Source organism: Thunnus albacares, chromosome 18 (assembly GCF_914725855.1).
Source record: "Thunnus albacares chromosome 18, fThuAlb1.1, whole genome shotgun sequence".
Classification (NCBI taxonomy): domain Eukaryota; kingdom Metazoa; phylum Chordata; class Actinopteri; order Scombriformes; family Scombridae; genus Thunnus; species Thunnus albacares.
This window is the reverse complement of record NC_058123.1, coordinates 17,938,827-17,962,196: the sequence shown is the minus strand read 5'-3', so window position 1 is coordinate 17,962,196 and position 23,370 is coordinate 17,938,827. Positions and strand designations below refer to the sequence as shown.

The 23,370-nt window shown below is 40.8% G+C and overlaps 1 protein-coding gene across 1 annotated transcript; it reads right to left on the bottom strand.

Annotated features, from left to right (window-relative positions):
* Positions 1-218: 218 nt before the first annotated feature.
* On the bottom strand, positions 219-22,468 carry slc27a4 (solute carrier family 27 member 4). The gene is made up of 14 exons (XM_044334087.1): positions 21,354-22,468; positions 19,613-19,774; positions 16,350-16,560; positions 15,967-16,150; positions 14,198-14,356; positions 10,759-10,828; positions 10,509-10,600; positions 10,039-10,148; positions 9,566-9,775; positions 9,098-9,224; positions 8,026-8,163; positions 7,760-7,924; positions 6,265-6,411; positions 219-5,183 (listed from the first exon to the last, which is right to left on the bottom strand). The coding sequence occupies exons 2-14, from the start codon at positions 19,771-19,773 to the stop codon at positions 5,026-5,028; spliced, it is 1,932 nt and encodes a 643-aa protein (XP_044190022.1). The 5' UTR covers position 19,774; positions 21,354-22,468; the 3' UTR covers positions 219-5,025.
* Between the last annotated feature and the right edge of the window lie 902 nt (positions 22,469-23,370).

Genomic DNA, 23,370 nt, shown 5'->3' with positions numbered 1-23,370 from the left:
AAAGGCATTTTGACACATCTTAAATTTTACCTGGAAGTTCCCTTACAGGAAGCCTGATGTAACCTGAAGTGAACTGCTTAACCCAATGTTTGGAACAGTGTTTTTTCGGGTAAATGGCCTGCTGCTAGTGTTGAAACAGTCCAGATATTGCTAATGTCAGTTCCTGGCTCAGGCCTGAGCTCAATCATAAGAGAGTAGTTCAACAAACAGAGCCAGAGTGAACAATTTAAATAGTTTTTATTAATAATGATTTTCCATTTGCAGCACTGCTTTTTATCTCATTTTCTTGAAATGCATGATGTATACAGCTAGCCTTCGGTGGACAAGAGGACATCAGTGTGTGTGTGTGTGTGCGCGTCTCACACACACACACATCACACCTCACAGACCTCCTCCTACACACTCTGCACAAGCTGAGAGCTGCCGCTTGTGCAACGACACAATAGAATAAAATAATGATAAAAAAAAAAACTTTCACACAGATAGGCATACGTGTACAAACTTGTTGCCTTCTCTAGCACTGCTTGATGTTCCTGAGGATCACGGCAGGGGAAAAAAAAAAGACAAACAAAAAGTGCAAAAAGCAGAAATATTGATCAGAGGCATGAGGGACAGCGAGACCAGAGAGACATAAATTTGATAAAACACAAGTGTTCAGTTTGTTTGTGATCTACAGTGTGGCCTGCCTGGTGTGTAGTGACACACACATGATCACAAACTTCACTGTGACCTTAGAGGTGCTTTACAATCAGACACTCTGGTTATATGTTTGCAAGTGTCAAGATGAGCTGGGTGACAGTTTGATGCCTCTGAGACTTTCTCACAAATTTGTTCACTTTGGAACTTTTTGATTTTTGGCTCAAGAAAGACATAAGCCGAATAAACTTATAGTCAAAATCAATCACCACAGACTGACTACATTTAATATGCGGGTGTATTAGGGGCTGGCATTAAATCAGTTTAATCTGTCAAATAATAATATTATACATACAATACATGTGTAGAGGACCTGGGAAATCAGTCTCTTACACCTTAAATCAAAAAAGGTGAAAGGATCAGGAGTTTTTAACTGATTATAATACCCACAGGTCAGTTGGAACATTTAAATCTGTTTTATAGATCGGTTTACAAATGTTGCATGTAGTCCACACTTCAAAATATAGTGTGTAATATTGCGTTTTCAGCATTAAATGTCCATTTACAGTAGTTCAACTTGCAGTCATTAGGCCCTTTCATTTATCATCCAAAGACTGCATGATAAAATAGCATGGAAACTTGTGTGAGTCTCCTTGTCTGAAAAGGTTTTAAGTATTGATGAGGAAGCAGCTCCCCCCTCTGGTCAAACAGGTGACCCAACACACCCTGTCCCACAGCCCCGTCACTCTGCAGGCCTTCAGCTGTTTCAGGTTTTGCACATTGACTTATCTGGTTTGCCATCTGCTTTTTTAAAAACAGTATTTATCAGCTGGGAAATGGAAAATTGGCTCCCAGTCAGTTTCATTCATAAAAGATCCCCAGCTGGATAATAGTGCCTTTTATGAAGGTACAGTTTGACTCTGATGGCTGCTTTAGATTGTCTTCCACTCACACATGAATCCCCCTTTTATACCAAAAATCACAAAGCTATGATTTCACGCAAAGGAAAAAAAAAAAAAGCAAAAGCAAACACAAACAGCAGTGAAACAATCAAAGTATAATTAACAGTTCTTCAAAAAGAATAATTTAAGCTCATTTAAAATTAAAAAAGTGAAAATGGAAACATCTTATTCAGAGTGCTCTGCTGTGGGGCTGTTTAGTCACGCGCCCCCTGGTGGTCAGGGTTGACAAGTGCAACCCTCAGTCAGAAGCATCATAACAGCCAGAAATGTTCCCTTGAATACGTAAATCACACTTTACAACATCATCATTGGTCACTCGTTTGCTTTTCAGACATTCATGAGAACATATCACACTCATCATTAAAGAATAAATACAAGTGACAGAGACAGACTCTTTTAACTAAGACCACAGAGGAGGCAGGGATGAATCTCACTTTCTGTCAAACAGCTTTATTGGGTATTTTTGTAAAAGTCCCAAAATATGGAAATGATAGATGACAGCAAACTGCAGCTGTCAAGGTCAACTTTGTCAGTCAGTGCAAGAAGAAAGCTGTTTAAACTGAAGTGAGATTCAGTCTGCAGAAAACAAAGCAGCCTAGGCATCGCCACAATTACTGTTAGGAGTAATAAATCCTCTACATTACAGCCAGTGCTCAGACAACTGGCTGTACTGTAGGCGGACTGGGATGTGGTCATCTGTAAAAGATACTGTAAGAAAAAGTCATGGGGTAATGGCAGACTATACACGACACACACATGAGCAAAGAATATCTGAAAACATTTTTTTGAGTGTGTAGTTGGAGCTTTATGTCACTAGACCTCCTGAACAATCTCAAAAAAGTGGGCAAAACCCCTCCAATATACTTAATTGAACACGTAACGAACGCCAATCAAGGAAATCATTTGAAATGTACTCAACTGCTGTCTTTTTTTAACCATTGTCTGAATCAACGTGAGCTCAGCGAGATGAAGCAGATGCGCCAGAGGACGCGGCTCAGTATCTGACAGAGAGAGCGAGGATCGAACAGAAGGTGCCTGCTTCAGAAAGGATTGAGGGCCACGGCCAGAAAGAGAGAATAAAGAGTCAAACAGGGAGGAGATGATTTAGTGGAAAGGAACGGGGCGGTTGGCAGAGAGACGATAAAGGCTTAAAGTAAAGGTGCTGAGCAGATGGAAACTTAGGCGAACATTTCTATAAGACAACCCAAGAAACACACACGTTACGAATAAGACGGCTAGACGACAAATTAAGCTTACAGTCAGGACTACGTAGAGTGGAAGAGACTCAAAAGGAAAGGGAGTAAGGAGGATAGAGTCCTGGGAAACGCAATCACAGTAGCCTCGGAAATTTTGGTCTTCCTGCAGCTCCCGAGATTTAGGCTTAGCTTCGTGAGGCTACAATGACAGGGAACTCAAGAGACAGACAAAAGAGCTAATGGAAGATAGAAGCTGAATGAAGAGAGTGAAGGTGGAGGACATGCTGTATGAGATACTACTGTATGTTTGGGCCAGGGCCTGTGAATCTGGGAGGTGAACTCACAGTAAGGCACAGTGCTCTGCTTGTGGTTGATGATGCTCATTCATGCTGCTACAACCTCTGATGACAGATACTGTACTGCAAAAACAGACATAACATCGATGACACATGTCACATTTTCTCTTCTTCTACTGCTCTATTTCGACACATCCCCCCCCCCACCCCACCCCACCCCAAGTTCCAGTTTCCCTACTCCAACCATTTAAATCTTTGGATCTTTCGGCTCTCTTGAACGCGGCGGAACATCCCTCTTTAGCACCAGAAAACACAAAGTCCTCGCTCAATCAGGTGATCTGGTGCTTCTTTTGCTTCAGTCGAGTCCTCTTCATATGTTTCAGAATAATACACACACACACATACCCTATTATAGGTGAAGTCTACCTTTTAGGACAAAACCTGCACAATACAGCCACACAACCAAGCTGCACATTAGCTCGGTGTTTATGGAAATAGCCCCATGTATTTAGCCCAGGGTTGAATCAGTCAGATCACATTACTTTGTGTTCTAGCAGCTGATAAAAAATGCATGCTGCAACTTCATTTTTGAGGACTCTAAGAGCTGTGATAGCACAGATTTGGATACACATAAAGCAGAAAAAAAACTGATACATTTGCACTATAACAAAAAAAAAAAAAAGAAAGCTTACAACAATGACATAAATAACTAAGACTTCTCTTAAATATGTAAACAAGCACTACAACTTAAATATATTTGGTGTGATGCAGACATATTTAAATACAAAGCTTTGTTTTATATCAGCTCTCGTGTGGTGTGGCTGATTATTGCACTGCAAACGCTGGAGCCCTATTGCACTTAAAGTACATCTTCAACCACTGGTCTAATTTAACTTTTACATGTCAAAGGCTTTCCAAAATCCCTCACATCCTTACATTGTTCCCTTAAAAAAAAAAAAAACACACACAAACAAACAAAAAGAAAAAAAAAACTTGGTGACCTTTCCTCATTTTCATCTCAAGCCCTTTGTGGCAAAGAGCCAGAGGAGTGGAAATGAAGACTAGGAGACCAGAGAGGTCAAGTAGACCTTGGGTAGAGAAAAGATGTAGCTGTCACATATATTTGTCGCTGCTGGCTAATTGTGCAGGTGAAGTCGAACAGTAGAGACTCCAGGCTCTTTGCAAAACAAATGAACAGAGAGACAGTTTAGGTCCTCATAGGTCCCTCAAATGTCCCACACACTGATCCATGTTCCTCTTAAGCATCCATCAAGTTTATGGTCATCCATAGTTTCATGTTTTTGCATTCTGGATGCCAGGCAGCCTGCATTCCTCATCCCTCCCAGTGGTGGTGCACCCCCTTCCCCACCCCTCCAGCAAAACATCTGGTTTGATGGACCAGTACGGACAGGCGGGGCTGTTTGACAGCTGTGTGTGCAGGGGGTTATGCGGCCATGACGAGTGGTTTCAAGTTATCAAACAGACCTGGTTACTGGGTTTGTGCCTCTCTCTGTGTTTGCTGAGGTAGCGAGAGGAGTTGCCGGGGAGATTTCGGGAGGGATGGATGGAGTGGTGCGGTGTGTGTATGTTTGTGGCGTGCATAAGTCTGGTTTTAGGGATCAAAGAGCAAAGTGGTTTTGGGAATACAATGTGTACGTGTACGTGTGTGTGTGTGTGTGTGTGTGTGTGTGTGTGTGTGTAAATGTGTTGGCATTTGAGTCAGGGTGCACGGAGTGTGTATGGCTATTACTTTTTATGTATTTATTTGTGTATATGGGGACAGGGTCCTGCAGTCTGCTATCCTGGTCGCACAATATTGTCTTCTTTTCTGTATCTGTATGTGTGTGTGCGCTTGTGTGTGTGTGTGTGTGTGTGTGTGTGTGTGTGAGTGAGTGTCTGCATGTACGTGTGTAGATGTAGTGGTCAGCCTGGTCATCACAATTTGTGTTTCCCTGACAGTATGGAGCGGTAAAGCTCCTCGTCCACCGGCACGTAACGTGCTCTGCTGGAATCCAGGAAGTACAGTCTGTCTGACACCACGGTGGGGTCAAAGCCGTCCCGACGCAAGTCCGTCTTCTGAAATTTGAACGTTCCTGAGATGGAGAGACACAAAGAATACAGTAACACTAAGCAGTTTCAAAATTACTGCACTGCACAGGTCAAATCCCATGAAAAGTCCAAAAACAAACAATGAACTGATTCTACTAACAAGTCTGCGTATAAAGCTTAATACAGCTTATTCCTTAATGTTCCACAGACCTCCATTGTTGTCCAGCAACAACTAATACAGTTTTTCTCAATTGCTTAAGCACAACATTTCTCAAAACACTAAGAACAAACACCACACCATTTCTTACTGAACAGAACATCACTTAATTTGTCTTACGAAACATTTTACTCGTGTCAACAGGAAGTTAATTAACTATTGCATCACTGCCACCAAAACTGTGCCAGTATGACTGAGGACATTAAAATTGTGTTTCTTTATGTAATTTCTTATTCTTATCTTAGGACTGCTTGGTCCATGTTCAGTATAACTGTGGTACAGCAAACTCAGTTTTGCCCCATGTGATGTAAATGTGTTTGAGAAATGATGATAGGAGTTGCCCCTTTAAAGATTTGACAATATGTGAAGTTTGACTATTTCACACAGTGTTGTGAAATACTATTTCCATTCAAAAATTGCGCCAAAGCAACTGAGAGAAACTGTAAATAACACATTAGTGAGCACACAGCTGCACTGGGCGACATGTCCCTTCATTACCATGAACACATGCAGTACAGTTTATTTTGTGTCAATCCCACAAACCCCGTCCTGCTGCAGTAAATAATCACTAGCGCACCAGATCCATGACTGTAATATGGCTTAGAAATAAATTTACACATTTGTACATTGACTTCACTGGTACGGATCTGTCTTGAATAATTTGATACAGATTTTCAAAATATTGGATGATATTATTTTCTCCTATCTGTCTTGTGAAAACTAAAATTAAAAATCAGAAAAATAAAATGAGGGCACACCAGAAAGTAACTATGATAGTTCACGATTTAACTCCAATTGTAATTTTTGTCATATTGCACAGACATAAAAATGAAGTTCATCTTAACTTCTAAAAATCTCAGTTGTTGGTTGAATGTTTTACACAAACAGCAGTGAAAAGAGCGCTTTACCTGTCTTGTTGACCTCCTGAAGGAAACGGAGGAAGACAGGTTTGGCGTACGGAGGGAGGGCCTTGTCCATGTCCTTCACAAACTTCTCCAGGTCAGTGGAGTGAGACGGATCAGCGATGGCTGCCATTCCAGCTTTTCCCTCTGCTCCTGCACATGCGGAAACACATATATGTTTAAGTTTATGGTCAGACAGATGTGTGTGTTTATGCAAAGAGTATCTCATTTGTACACTTCCCCTTCGTACAAGAGATCCAGCTTCACAAATGAGAGTTGTCTGGCAGTATTCATTTACTTCTACATCTAACAGCAACAGGGAATAGGCATCTGTGATTCGTCTTTCATGTCATTCAGACTGCAGAGCCTCAACAACAGCTCAGCTTTATGAGTGATGACGTTTCATAATAGTATAATTAATTTCCTATCACATTAAGTTAACCCTAAGTCAACATACATCAGCAGTAATAACTTTAACCTAACAGCTTTTTCACAGTGTGGCTCTTGTCAAAATTTGTTTAGAGTTCATCTCTCTATACAATGCTGTAAGTCCAGAGGGCACGAAAAACCTGCCAACACCTCTCTGCCAGTGTCTGCAAAACTAAATACTGTAAACTTCAGCTGTCGCATTAGATCATTCACATGTTACATACTGTATGTCTACCTTGTTTTTCTTTCATTTGAGACACAGTACAAAGTATCTTAAAATTACATTTTTGAATGCATTTTAGCATCCATCGTACTGGAGTGTTTTGCCTACATTTTAAAGCATAACTGTGAACAAAAAAAGCATGTGGCTACAGGTGAAGAGGTAGAAAAGGAAACAAGCCCAAGATCTAGAGTGAACAGGAGGAATCTGTGGTCCAGATGTACTTTTTGAAGTTGTAGTCAATTTTTTTTGTTTCCATTGTTACGTAATGTTGTCCCAAGAGGCTGAGGAAGTGAAGTACAGAAGACCCAACTGAGAAATGACTACACATAGAATAATAAAGGAACTAATAGAAGCCCAAATTAAGCAAAGCTTGCATAGCTCCAAACCAAAATAATACTATAATAATAATAATATTAATAATTCAAGAAACGCCTGAAAGCTCTTTGAACCACCTTGAGCCGCTTAACTTTTAGCACTTTGTTGATTGTTACACCTCTTTCTTGTTGTTTATGGAATTTCTTATGCAATTGTCTAATTCCAGTTGTTTCTTACTTTAATAATTATATATATATATATATATATATATAAAAAAAACGCTCTTTGTGTAACATTTTCTCATTGTACTTGCACCTGTCAGCTATTTGAGTATTTGTACCACAGCTCTGTCTGAGTCACTGTCCTCTAGAGATTGATTGTCTTGCCTCGTTTGTAAGTCGCTTCGGATAAAAGCGTCTGTCAAATGACATAATTTAAATTTAAATGTAATACTTTTTTGGGCACAAATTGAGGAATGTCCCTTTAATCTCAAATGAGGGCACATATTCGAGCAGGTATGTTAAAAGATTTTACCTGGTACTTCTACTCCATATACAACTACATCTTTCATGTCAAGCAGCCTGCTGAGAGTCCCCTCCACCTCAGTGGTTGAGACGTTCTCTCCTTTCCAGCGGAAAGTGTCTCCTGTCCGGTCCTTGAAGTACATGTGGCCGCATTCATCCATGACCAACACATCACCTGGTGAGAGCAGGGGGATTAAAGATCAGTTGGCATGGAACAAGATGAATATGTCAATATATATATATATGTGTGTGTGTGTGTGTGTGTGTGAGACTGACCAGAGAGATAGGCACTGTCTCCCTTCTTAAAGACACTTTGGGCAATCTTCTTGTTGGTCGCTGTTTGGTTGACATAGCCGTCAAACCTCCGAAGAGGGTCATTCTGAATGATCCTGCCGACTAGCTGGCCAGGCTCGCCTAGAGAGAACGAGAGAGAGAAAGAGTGAGAGAATGTATTTGTGTGAGAACAGAGGGATTTGTGCGGCATTCATATGAAATCAAATGGCCATTTTCACAACACAAAGTGGATTGTTTGTGCTCCATCACGGGTTTCAGAGAGGACTACGAGTGTCTGTGCAGGTCTGCATGTCTACGTTGCATCACATAAGCCCCTTTCACAACGCTGCTGCAACCCTGAAATTTTCCGGACTATACCTGGAGGAGCTGTATGTGTGAACGCAAATGTCCGAGTCAGTCAGACTGGACATTAAACAGACTTTACCCTGCCAGCTCCCCGGTACAAAATCCGTGTAATGTCCGATCGAGCCCATGTGTGAATACAGCAGTGAATTCTCCGGAGAATGCACGGAAAGCGAGTAGACTGCAACTGCTCGCTGCAGTAAGTGCAACAAAATCCCGCAGTAAGGGAGACGGTGTTAGCAATTTATCAAACAACCGTTGAACAAGCAGAACATAAACTTAAATACAACGTCTTTGGCTTCTAGCGATCAATCAATTTCAGCAATTTCTGGTCAAAAGCTTAAAAACACTGAATTACAACCTCAGCGTACTTTTTTTGCATCAGGTCCTGCCTCTTTCACCCCTTGCCTAAACCAAACAGAATATTTCCAGTAGGTGAGAAGACGTCTGACACACATGTCTGTAGTTCATGTGTGAAAACAGCTATATATTCTGAACTCAATGCTACGCTATAATTTTGATTAATTGCAGGCTCTCTAGCTCTCTGATTAGCTCATCAATGGAAGCCCAGGTGTGAGCCTATTAAGCTACGAGTTGAGTGTTCAGCCAGTGAAATCTGATGTTAAAAATTTCCAGAAAAAAAAAAAACAACAACTGCAAAACGCTGATAGTGGTGCTCTCTAATAAATGTAAACGTATACAGTAAACCTACCAGGTTTACAGGGAATGCAGACGCCATCAGGTCCTCTAATGAGCTCCATGGTCTCTTCATCGACCCTCACCAGTCTGATGGGGTAGATGAAGGGTAGAATCTGACTGTTGAAGCCACACGCTCCAACCTGGAGGATGGACAAGAAAATATCAACATCCACAAAGCTTTTAGTGTGGCGAGGAAAGTGAAAGGCAGACAATTTCCAGCCAGAGTAAATAACAGCAAAAACAACTCCTGTGCCAAATGTTCCATTCTAGTGATTCATCATGTTTGTTTCCATTTGATCATCAGGCTCTGTCCAAATGTATGGCGAGTGGGAGTGCAGTGTGTTGTGTTATATCGATGAGAGGCTACCAAAACTGAGAAAATAACACATTTTTAGAACAAAAGAGCACTTTACATGAAGAGGATTTTGGAGCTCTATCACTCATTTTTCAATCACCATTTCGTTGCAGGACGCATTCCCACCTTGTTATCGAAGTTGCCCAGGCTGCAGTTGCACTCTGTGGCTCCGTAGAACTCTGCGATCTGTGGGATATTGAAGCGGTTCATGAACTCCTCCCATATGGACTGACGCAGGCCGTTGCCCAGTGCCATGCGCACCCGATGCTGCTTCTCCATGTCCCGAATTGGCTGGTTCAGCAAGTACCGGCAGATCTCACCTATGTACTGCACAATCTAAAGGGGGAAGGAGGAAGATGGTGGTGAGAGATTAGGTAAAGTTTAGTTATGAGACAGGTCTAGGCTAATTACCGATTTAATACAAAGCTTGCAATAATGAAGGGATTTAAAGAGCTTAACTGGGGAATAACATCAAATCTTGAGATTATTTTTTATGAAAGTGACAGGAAAGATGTCTTTTCAGCAACACAGTGAGATTGCGGTGTGCTGGACTGCCCATTGAATCTGTGGAGGAGACTTGTTATCTAAATCATGCTTACAGTGCAGTTGTATTTGACACAGTCGTCCCAGAAACGAGAGGCGGAGAACTTCTTTCTGATGACTACAGTCATGCCGTGTATTATACACTGGCCCACTCCCACAATGTTACCTGTGGACAAACAAATATGAATATGAAGCAACAAATGTGCAACTTCTTCTTTCATTAAAATAATGAATAGCACATAAACATTATTAGTCTTTGTTTGTCTGTGACATTATTTGTACATGACATTCTGCCTAATTGACAGAAAAAAACAGAGGATGAACATTGACACCCTTTTTCTTTTTTATTGTAGATTTTCAACATTCACCATCTCATGCTAAATAAAGTAAAAATCACATTATTAGAAATATCAAGAATTATACTGAATGAAGAAAAAGAGCAAATGTCCTTGCTGACATGAGGACAAGTTGCATGCATTGTAACTTTGAATCTGAACTCTTAACACACACAGAGTAACAGATTTACCTGCTGAGTGGTAGAGCGGAAGGCAATCATACAACACGTCATCTGATGTCATCCTGAAGCCATAATACACCAAAGCTGCCATGCGGTAGTATCTGAAAACCAGAGTGGGATTTAAAAAAAATAAAAATGTCATGCGCTTCTCTCATCCTCTTCTAACAGTATTTATACAACACAAAAGCTAAATGGATCAACAAAAAGAGCAGCTGCAGTTCCTGTGTGTGGGGTAGTTAGCTACATGGCTCCTTCCTACCTGCTGTGCACAACGATAGCAGCTTTAGGCATCCCAGTGGTTCCTGACGTGTAGATGTAGAACAGGCGATCTGAAACAGACAGCACAGTGATAGTGAGTTAACTTTACGGGGGCTGCTGGGCTCAGGAGGATCGGTGGTTCGATCCCCGGCTACTCTAGTCCGCATGTGGAAGTGTCCTTGGGCAAGATACTGAACCCCAAATTGCTCCCGAAGGCTGTGCCACCAGTGTGTGTGAGTGTGTGTGTGAATGACTATTAGAAACTCCTCCTGATGAGCAGTTGGCACCTTGCATGGCAGCCTCTGCCATCGGTGTATGAATGTGTGTGTGTGAATGGGTGAATGATGGCATGTAGTGTAAAGCCCTTTGAGGGGTCAGAAGACTAGAAAGGCGTTATATAAATGCAGTCAATTTAATTTAAATAAATTTAATGCGTAAAAATGATCGCTCTATCTATCGTGTTTGAATGCAGCTTCAGTTTACTCTTTTTCCAATGAATGTTTAATCTTGAATGTATGTATGTATGTATGTATGTATGATCTATGTTCTATGTGTTCATGTGCATTGTGACATTGTCGGCAAGTGTGCTGTGTGATACAGCAGCTTGGAGCCCAAGACAAATATCCTTTGCGGGACAATAAAGTATATCTCATCTTATCTTACCTTATCTTAAACATTGCTAAATTCTGATTAGCTGTGCTTTATTGAAATGCCTTTGATCAGAACGTTTTTGATAGCTTATTTTGTCAAAGTTACAGCACTGAAGGACTGAGGCAGAAAAAAACAGAATCTCTCTTTAATAGATAATGAAAATTAGACCATTACAGTAAGTCAGTTTTTTCTCTGTGACAGCACAGATGCCCTGATCAGACTGAGAATCCTGCATCCAGACGTAGCAAATTGGCTTTAGATTCAGTTAAGAGAGATCTGGGACCCAAAATGAACTAAACGAACTACCAAGTTGAATAAGCAGCTCCTCAGTCATTTACACACTACACAACCTACTGTATGTGTACACACACATTTCTTATCATCTCCACATGCAATTTGGCTGCAATCTGTGCACATCACCAACATTTTGCCATATTTCAACATGGCCAAAGGTCACAGGTTTTATTGCTGCATGAGCCTGCGTGGCTATCAGTAATTACAGTCCACAACAAAACTGAGTACACCCCTGTGCAACACTTAATTGTTAAATGATTAGATTAAATTGAAAATACAGGTGTCACAGTACAATCACAATGCAACAATAGTGAGTACGCCTGTGACCATTGAAACAAAAATGATTACAACTGTGACTTCCAATCAAGACTGATTAACAACGTTATAAAAGAACCTAGGAACACCACTATTTTCTCAATTTTGGCCTGGGTTGTGGCTTATGCAACGTGGCTCCACATGGTGAGGAATTTCCTGAGCAAGAAGGAGGGAAAGGGTACAAGATCACCAGTAGGCTACTGAACAGAAGCCAAAGCACAGTTGCAGCGGTGGTGAGGAGGTACAGGAGGACCCATACTGCACTACCAATAACAGAAGGCCCAGTGGTCGTCCTCGAAAAATTATGACACGCACAATTAGCTATTTAAGCAACCTTGCTTTGAAAAACAGACCACCAAGTGCTTTTGACTTGGCACAAGGATCATCTGTGGAAATTGGTATTTCAGTGAGTGCTCAGACAGTGCAAAGGACATTGCATGAGGAAAACCATTGCTCACAAAACAGTATGAAACTGCAAGATTAAACTTTGCCAAAGAACATGAATAGAAGCCTGATGAATATTGGCAGCACATTGTTTGGTCAGATGAAACCAAAATAAATTTGTTTTGATCAGATGGGGTTTGGCATGGACCCGGCCAGGACTACCACAGTGACTGCATAGTGCCAACTGTGAAACATGGAGGCAGGAGTGTGCTGATATGGGGCTGCATTGAGTGCAAAAGGTGTAGGAGAGATGACATTTATAGATGGCACTATGAATGCAAGTTTTCTCTACCCAATTACTGAACAAAAAGATGGATACCAGTCTCAAGAAAGTTGGAAGGATAGAAATCTTCCAATATGACAGTGATCCCAAACACACTGCAAAAATCACATAAGAGCTTTTAAAGAAGAAAAAAGTGAAAACTATGACCTGACCAAGTATGTCCCCTGACCTGAATCCAACTGAACCCCTTTAGAGTATTTTAAAGACGGACGTAGCTCAACAAAACCTCTCCAGCAAAGAGCAGCTGATAAGATAAGAATTATCTGTGAAGAATGACAGAAAATCTCTCCACAGATTTGTTATCATCAACTAATGAAAGCTGTGCTGATATTTGTTGCAGTTCATGCTTAAATATGGACCTTTCGTTATAATTTAATCAGTCAAACATTCTGTTTTTTTAATTAGTTGGCTTAATTCTTCTTCTTCTTCTTGATATTGACCAGGGCTGTACTTTGTCATATACTATTCATGTAGTGTTGAAGTATCCTATAGCAAAAGCGAGTGAGCAGGTAGAAGTCGATTCATATTGTTCTGGATGAGAGATAACTGATTAGTGGATAAAATAAAAAACATGAAATGCTTAATAGTGGAGACAATAACAAAAACCTATTATTAACTATTCTAGCTACCTGATATTGTCATTCTGTTTCTCCATAGTGAAATGCTATTATCGTTATTTCTGTCAACTCTGTACACATGACATCTACTGCATGTCTGTCCATCATAGAAGAGGGATTTCTCCTCTGTTGTTTCTTCCTTTTTTTCCTGCTTTATGTCTTTTTGCAAGTTTTTCCCTTTTCAAACAGAGGGTCTAAGTATAGAGAGTGTCATATGTTGTATAGATCATAAAGTCCTTAGAGGAAAATTTGTGATTTTGGGATATATGTAAATAAGTTTCTGTCTGGCTCCATTCTTATTTAAAGTCATACATATATTTAATAGCAGTAACATAATAATTTCTAAAATAATCAACAATGAAACTGTGTACTTTTTAATACGCCTACTGTATAAAAAAATTAAAAAACAAAAAAAGAAACCTCGATGCAGAGAAAATATTATTGACATTTTAATTCAGTGTGTTTCAGTCCTAAAAATGATTTATTATGTGATTTCTGACTGTGAGTCAATGCTAGACCCCAGAAGTATTACTCACCACTCGTCAACTTCAGTGCTGCCAGACTATTTGTACATGCAAACAAATGGAAATTTCTGCTTTGCTTTGGTTAGAGTGGGTGTTGCTATTTTGACAGGAGGCAACGTTCGAAATTTTTATTACTGATGACCAGGACATCTGATGTTGGTTGCTGAATTATTAATACACCACAGAAAAGGACTCCAAAAAGCATCTGTCAAACAGCTTCTTGTTAAATTAACTTCTTAAATCTATTAACATAGCTGGGGAAACTCGTATCCCAATTGGTTATGAGGGACTTGATGACCATGGCGTTCTTACCTGTGAAGCAGCGTTGCGGCCGGCTGGGCAGGTGAGACGGGGCGGCAGCCAGCAGGGGCTCGAGGCACTCGGTTCCCTGTGGGACACGTTTGGCGTCCCAGTCTCCGGAGCAAAACAGCTGCACTGACTTTCCCATTGAGCTGTGGATCTCGGTCATCGCTATGGGAGCAAGGGAAACACATTAGAGTAAATTAGATCAATTTTACAATCCCACATTGCAAGAGAACTACATGTGATGAAAGATGGTTTGGCATTGGGCAGGGTAATAGGGGACAGAAAATGCCTTAGGGTGTCAGGTGGAAGGTGGGGAGGGAGAAAGACAAAAGAGAAATACTTTGACATAAAAGGAGGAAGAGCGGTGTAACAAAAGAGAAGGGCAAAAAGAAGAAAGTGTCAGTACTGTCACAGTGAGAGAAGCAGACAGAAGGAGGGAAACAACATATTGTAATAGCTCTCATATTTCCCCCTGCAAACAGACATTGTATCTTAATTTAAAAGCTTTATGTCATGCTGGCTCAGTACTTATGCTACTGGCTTGACTTTGGCCTGTTCGGTAGCAAAGAGGCTGCGTTTCCAATTACTTAAAGGCATAAAGCACATGATGGGGTCCAGGATCCCAGGACGAATGGCTCAAAGCTCATTCACTCTTTATGGCTGTTGAGATCAGGGCTTTTCAAATTGGGCAGGGACCCAAAAGAGGGTCATGAGGAGATTGAAATAGATCTCCAATTTATGTTTGACCATTCTACTGAGCTGCAATTTTATATTACTAATGCATCCCAAGTCCAAGCAATAAAAGGCATGTTTAATATTACACTGTGGGTAATGAGATGAGACATTATTAAAGGTAATTAGTTCTATTTGGACATTCAAATCCAAAAGTAAAAAAAAAAAAAATCACAAACACACAAATATTTCAGCTGAATTTAATCTCATGGTTCATTTAATCTTATTGTTAACAGTCGCTTAGCAACTACTTCCATTAGTCAATATCAAAAATATAAGGTCAAGACCAGTAATACGTGGTAGAAAAATATTGAGGTATGTAATTATTATATGTGCTGAAATGATTATCCATTAAAATGAGAGTTTTATGAAGAGTTTTATGAGTTATATTGCTAATTTACAAAAAAAATACATGACTCAACAGGGCTTTACAGTGGTTGTGTTACATCAGCTCTGTTGTTGTTTTCATTTTTAGTCCAACTTTAACCCTAAAAAAATATTCTGTAAAAAACAAAATCAATCACAGGTTGTATCCTGTTTGTTTGAAGATCATGAGTTTACAGTATAATCTATTTTTAGCTGGATATCTTTGTCTGCATCTCAGTGCTGTAGGTCACCCCATCTCTCCTCATACACCTCTTATCTGTTTCAGTTTATCTTTTATCAGTCAGTTTTCTTTTCAGTCCCGAACACTGCAGATCGATAATGGTGACATTTCTCCACTTCCCTCTTCATTACTTTTTCCTTTCTTTCCATTCATTAGCAGTTTAAAAGCTCCATTGACTGATATTGAGGAGACACCTCCTTCAAACCCATCTATCTTTTATGATGCTTTCTCGCTGCAACACTCACCTTTCTCATCTCGGCGGAAGCAGAACAACATTCATCAGCAAAAGTCAATGCTGTACAAACTGAAAAGCCCTCTGAGACAAACTTATGATTTCTGGCTTTAAACTTGCTGCAGATAGTACTATTACTTATATTATCTGTTAGCATTATGTGCACATAACAATATGTATATTCTCAATCCTCACTACTCTTACCATCAGTCAGCTCTGACCCAAACACCACAGCCTTGGCATTGGAGATGGTGACACAGTGGACCAAGGCCTCTAGTCTCAAATTGAAGTTGATGAGAGCGGCTTCTATTCCGATCTTGGCCATGCCCAGCCACAGGCCCACATACTGGGACCTGTTCTCCATGAAAAGGGCCACCACGTCACCCTCCTGAAGGGAAACAAAAAAAAGAGGAGCTGTCAAACAGATTGTCATCAAGTGATGACTGACATTTCTTTCTATTTAACTTGACTCTCCGTAAAGGAGTCACCTCCAGGATGGAAATGACATCAGAGAGAGTTATGACAATTAAGAGAAATGACAATGACAATTAAGAAGCTCTTTGGGATATCTTGTTTTATGGATCTACCTTGAAACCTCGCTGGAGCAACAGGTTAGCCACTTTGTTGGAGTATTCATCTAACTGGTGGAAGGTCCATCTCTCCCCAGTCCCTTCGAAGATCAGTGCTGTTTTGTCCCCGTGGCGGCGGACTGTTTCAGCGAAGATCTTCGGAATAGTGTTCTTTTCTTTGAGGTGGCGTCTGACGTTCATTTTTACCCTCAATAACACTACCGCCGCACTGGAGGAACAAGAAAAAATATGTTATTAAAAAGGGTAAAACAGCAAGTTAGAATATCTCTTCCTTTTTGCCATTTGATGTAAAGGCCAATCCCCCTCACCTAAAAGACATACTGTTAGTTTTTGGTTTTGCAGGTTTTAGCACAAGAACACAAGTTTTTAGATGGATTTCCCACCTTTCAGGCAGGTGTTGCTTTCAGTTCATTGTGTTATTAATATTTCGTTGCTTTCATTTTGTTGTTGTTACCATGTTACCATTACATAGTATTGCAACTGCAAAAAGGAACTTTCTTGAAAACTCTCCTTGTCGGTGCTTCCAAGGATGCTTAGACATCTGAAATTTGAGACTCTGCTGGCAAAAAGCATTGTATTCATGAATCAAAATATCAGAAAATCAACCCAACAAGACAGACTATACATAATTATGGAAATTATGAAAAGAATAATGTGAATTTGGTTGCTCATGAGTTTAAAAAGTTTTGGTTTGGGAGGAAAGCAGACAGTATTTGCAATTGTATAACCATGCAGCAGTAATGTGACTTTTGCAAAATAGTCAGTCCTGCACAGTGGAGGCATGGATGCTGAGACCTCGGATATTGTTTGGATAAAGGTCAGCAATAATATGAAGTGTGTGTAATGTGTAGCTATGCAGCTAAAACATGCAAAATTACCAGTATTGTCATTTGGAGTCATTTGATGTTCAGATCAAAACACTATGAGGTTCATCTAAATGTATAGTTGACCAACTAAGGTCATCTCTTACCTATAATGTGCAAAACGTAACAACAATAAACATAAAATGTCACAACAGAGATGGCTGGTCGGGTCCGAGGGGGCAAAGTCTGCCTACATGGAAGCATCTCACTCCATACTTTACATTTATGGTGCAAAGGTACAGATAGTGGGCATGTTACAAAGTACTGTATAATTACTGAAACATCATAAAAATCTATTAGGCCAGTTATTGAGTTACTTCTGGCTACACTTTGATGGTAATGACATCTTTATCACTACACAGGGGATTAGTTTGATGTTGGTCTAGATAAACATAGTTTATAGTTGCACAGCTGTTTCAGTCATTTCAATAGTACACTTGGTCGAAATAAAGCTGTTTGGAGATCTTTGTTATGCAACAGATGAGCTGCATGAACCATTTAATTGTATGAAAACTATGTAAGACCCAAAATAAAACTGGTATGATTAACTTCTATAATTTCAAATAGTGGGTTCTTTATTCATGAGTGGAGTTTCTAATTAGCAAAAAACTGCACTGCACAGCATCGTTAAGTTAAAATAAAACTCTGTTTAAAAAAAATTCTAACAAACACAGATGCTTTACGCCCACCAAACCACCCAGAGACAGTCACTGGCATTTGCAGGGACAGAATTGTGTATACTGGAGGTCGGTTTAGTGTACAATGGCATTAAGATGTGAACCAATGGTGCTTCTTACAGTGTGAATACCTGAGCCCTGTCACAGTACATTTACCCAATAAAAAATCATGAGTCACTGTGGAAAAGGAATGCTTTGACAGGGTTATATGGTGAATTTTTAACCCTGAGGTTTCAGATATTGTCAATACATAGACAAATAACTCCAGCTTTATCAGAACTATGTTCTTAATAAACTGTATTAGGGATATTTGCATCTGCTGCAGTATTTCTGAGCAGGTGCACCCAGCTAGGTGCCATGTGTAGTGATACATGTAAATAAGAGGAAAGGGATTACTCTTATTATATGACAATTTAAAAAAACATATAGCCTTGGGAACTGGGATCTGAGAACAGAGGCCATTTTTTGTAGTCAATGGGTCACAGAAAAGCACTTTGGTTTATTTCTCGTCTTTTACAATTTCCTGTTTTACCACTATTGGAGCTATTCAGGGGGAAAAAGGAAGTTAACCACAAACCAATTACCATGGTAACCTCCAACTGTAAATATTGGCTTTAGGTAAGACAGTTAAAAGCCTCGCACCTCCCCCCTGCCCTCCATTGTCCTTTGTCTAAAATAGTTCAGGCTACCTGCTCTGCCACAAAGTTCTGAAACACACAACAGGAATATGCAGCTGGTTACTAACGCTGGCTGTAAAAGAGCCTCAGGTCTCAACCGGTGACTTCTTTCAAACATGACGGCCCGCATTTTTTCGGTGCTATAAGAGGCTTTACTTGCACATGTTCCTCCTTCATAATATGGACAAAGTACTGCATAATGTCCTTATCAAGTGTAATGACACTGAAATATTGAAATTATTTATTCAGAGTGTACTTTGTGGGATGCATGCTTTTAATAACTAACTTAGAGATTACTGTGTATCAATATGAGTCAATATCATTATTTCATCACATATCATTCGATTGAGACGTGGTGAACTATAATTCTGGTTTATAGTCCTAACTTATCAAGACTAATGTCTTTGCCAGTAATCTTATCAAAGACTTGCAACATTTTTGGTGGATGTATGGCACAATTTTTATGCCTAACCACAGTGTGTACAAATGTCAAATTTGTTTTACTGTGTCAAAGGTCTTGTTTTAACTGATGACAACTGATCTTCAGGAACTGTTGAGATGTCTGTAATTGTTTGAACAGAGACAAGTTTTCAGTTGTTTGTGCTGTTTATCAAGTACATAAGATTTGAAATGAAAAGATGGAGGAGGTGGATGAACCCAGTAGGACTCATGACCTTTTTTTATACGTAAAAAGATCTATAACTACCCCAGTTTTTGTATAGTGAGATGGGACAATGATACGGCTACTGTTTCAGTTAATCTGGATGTTAACACCCTAAAATCAGAAAGGTGTAAGTCAGCACTTTCACCCTCACGGTCATTGTTCTGCTTCAGATCCAGTGTGCTGGGGTGCAGAGCCAAAACAACTGAAAATTTGTCACTGTCCAAACACTTACAGGCTGCACTATATTTTGGGTTTGGCTCACTGTGACAGCAAGCAGTTTAAACCAAGACCTCACTGGTTGAAAAATAGCTAGTAAAAAAAAAAAAAAAAAATCAACAGCCCAAAAGGTTTCACTTCACATCAACATCCCTGCACTTACTGTAAGTCTCTGCCAACTGTTTTGGCGAAAATCTGCAGGAAACTCCATCCTCCGCTTCCAAGGTAGAAGATCAGGATGGCCGGGAGAACCTGGTACCAAGGCAAGCCCACCAGCAGCCTCAACACAAACAGCAGGGCAGTGCAACACGATAGACGCAGCATCCTGAAAGAATGCACACACATATAAATAGAGGGAGATAATAGCCCAAAGACTGCGGACCATGGCTGCCGATCATAAACATCAGTTCACTGGGACAAAGGTTACATAAGGTTTAAGTGAGCAAAACTGATCTCAAATCTGCATCTTCACAGTGGTATTCAAGCAAATCACTTAAGAATGTTATCTACAATGATTTTGTACACACATCCTTTGCCTACTTTAATACATTGACTAAGCTTTGGTGCCCCATGAGCTTGTAGTGAACGAGGAACGAAAGTGAAATAAGAAAATGACTTCTAATCGTATCCTGAAAGTTCTTATCTTGTATGGGAGTTGAAAGTGGCCGTAATCAAGGAACTACAAAACACAAACATTTCATTTATAAACAGCTACACATTTGAGCGTAATACTTTCTTTTTCAGCAGAATTGGTAAAACCCGAAAGGAAAGTCCTAGTTCTTTTCTCTTACAGGTAAATAAAGCCCAAGGCTACAGAGACCTAACTAAAGGCAAACTGTGACAGCTGAGAGTAACAGAGGACAGCATGTTGTTGACATTGGTGCTCAGTGCTACCTGATAGCTACAGTAGGAAGATGATCCTAAAACCGGTGAACGATAGGCTTACATGACTGCTTATTATCTATTTATTAGCCTACAAAGAAAAACACTGCAGGGTTGTTAATTTTTATTTATCATTACAGAACAAACAACTGGGCATTTTTAGGATATTTTAATGAAAGTACAGCCAGTTTTTAGAGTCAAGACTAGATTGTCATTGCTCTGCCTTCCTGCATGTGGTTGTCTATATCATGCCATTGCAATAACTCAGCTGCTATTTAAAACATTTACTGTGGACGATTCAGTTAACCCTGGATGTCCGACATGACAGGATTTGTCATACGTCAGGGGGAAGAAATGCATTAAGAGGGCAGTAAGAAAAAAAAAACAGCTTCATCATTCACTGCTGCTGCTACACCCGGATATTTAAAAGGCGCGTAGCATCATATTGCGGTAGTGGATAGGGGAAATCATAGAGGCTCAACCCACAGTTGGGTTGACTGCACTTCACTAATCGTGCCATGTGCGCTTTCAGACAGGCCCTTTTTGAGTCATAACCCGGTTGGACATTATCTATCGGGCTAACCTGATGTAGGATATCATGGTAACAGGCGCGCCGGGGGGAAGCAGGGCGCGCTGCGTAAAATGCGTGCATCGGCTTAAAAGCGAGGAAGCGGATGGACAGTGTGACAGCAGTCTCTTTGTAGGATTGAAGAGGCACGCTGACTATGCTGTCCACGTTCACATAGATTACCTTTCATGGACCGAGACATGCCTGAAATTAAAGTGCCGATCGAGCCACCTCTCTAGTCTCTTTAGTGGGGCTCATCGCTCACAAGGTTGTCAGAGGACAAGGGAGTCAGCGCCGGGCTCTTTCCCCCCGTTTTTCGCCCTCGCCAAAAATAATCACCGGACCCCATCGGTGAAAGTTGAACATCGCGGGGGCGCACAGTCAGCTCGGGGCTGTGGCTGGGGTTGGAGTGGGGTGGGGGAGAGTGAGGGTGACCAGCTTTTTTCATACATACCTTGCACTTGGTTCACGCAGTCACCGCATATGTAGCTGCGCAGAAATCCCAGACGTGAAGCTCGCTGTGTGCGTTTCCACCTTGATCGGCTTATAATGTGCTCGCCTGGTCGCCCTCCGCTTCTCACCGCCGCTCGCTTGTGGCTTGACAGAGGCTCACAGAAACAGCACACACAGAAAGAGAGACAGACACACGCACCGGGATCCCCTCCTGCTGTTAATACCACACCGACCCGCTGCTCCTCTCTCTCCTCCTCCGGTGGTTTCAGGGAGTCAGATTCTCCTGGCTGTGCGCGTCGACTTTGACCCCGCGATCATGATCCGTTCATTGTCACAATCATTGATATCATTTCTGGGTTCATTGTACCGGATAAGCTCGCTAGCAAGCGTAATTCAAATGACCTTATAATTTTCTTAGCTGCGCCCGCCCACCGCCGACAGCATCCCATCAGTGTGTCAGGAATAAGCGCTGACGGACGGGGGTAAGAGCCAATCAGCGAGGGTGATTTCTTACACATCACATCCGGTAGGGGCGGGATTTGCGGTAGTTGTGGAGAGGAAATGCGGTGGGGCCCTGCCTGCCTGCTCGCTTCTGCTGCTCTCATCGACATCTCACCGTAGCAGCGAGGTTAGCAGAGCACACACAGCAGTCTCTACCCGGCAGTTGACAAGGCCCAGATGCGGAACTCGGTGGTGTAAAATGAGCCCTGCCTCTGCGTGTGGAGTCCGCCTCACCACGTCCATTCATTACTGCACAAGACGTATGTGTCAACAGGAGGGTCCCGCGGAGGAATGAGGAAGGGCAGGGTTACACACCAGCCTCGACTCTACTATTATGTGCCACTGCGGGCCAATATATATAATAAAAAAAAGTGAAACACATTAACCACCAGCCTGCAGTTTTCACTGCAACCTAACGCTACACCGGCTAATTGCACGATGTAGATGTCTTGATTGGAGGCGTGTCCTGTAAATTGAAAACCTGCTTTGCATTCACATGGTTGGCAACCAATGAATGTTAAACAAATGTAAATGCAGCTGACACATATGTGGACAGCAGAGCCAGAGAATACTGAAATATGCTTAAAAGTGAGCCTATAATATCACATCTTTGCATATTTTTTTGACATTGTATTTCCTTCCTGATTGCTGCAACTTTAAGCAAAGAAGAATCTTGCAAGTCCACAACAAACAATAGAATAGCTTAAAGGACAGGTTCCTCAAGTCAGTCTTAAAACAACAGTCAGATACCTATATGAACACTGAAGGAGGTTTTCCTTGATGTCATCATTCCTCCTGTTCATACTGGCTATTTAAAGATCCCTTTCAAATGCGCTTTCAATGTACAGAAAGTAATGGGGGCCAAATTCTACACGTGTAGTCCACAGTAATTTGTGCAAAAATGCATTTAAAAATTTATCTGAAGCTTATATGAGGCTTCAGCTGTCTGAATCAGTCATATCAAGTGGATATCTGCCACATTTAGTCTTTTCAGCATTAAATTCCCTCTTTACATTGTAAGTGCATTATGAAGGGATCTTCTATTGGCCAGTATGAACAGGAGAAATGTTTACATGATCACAGCAAGAAAAACCTATTTCAGTGTTCATTTGGGCTCCTGACTATTGTTTTAAGATAGACGTGAAAAACTGTGAACCCGTCCTTTAAGCCTATATTTGAATGACACGACACTGACATTTTACACAGTTTCCATTACAACAATGTGACATGTCATACAAACACATTGCATAATCAGGGGAGATTACAACATGTCTACTATAACAAACTGAAATAAGTTATTGCTGAAGGTTAACAGAGGTTACTTCCCCAGTGGCCTGGAGAGCTCAGATAAATGGGGACACACTTATTAGTACAATCTTGCAAAACATGTTACATGTAACCCATTTTCAAACAGTTGGCTGCAAATGCCTACTTGGATAAAAGTCAAAGCTTTACACTGCAACCCTGTGAGACCCATGATCAGCATTTATCATCTGGTACATGAAGGTACAGTATAT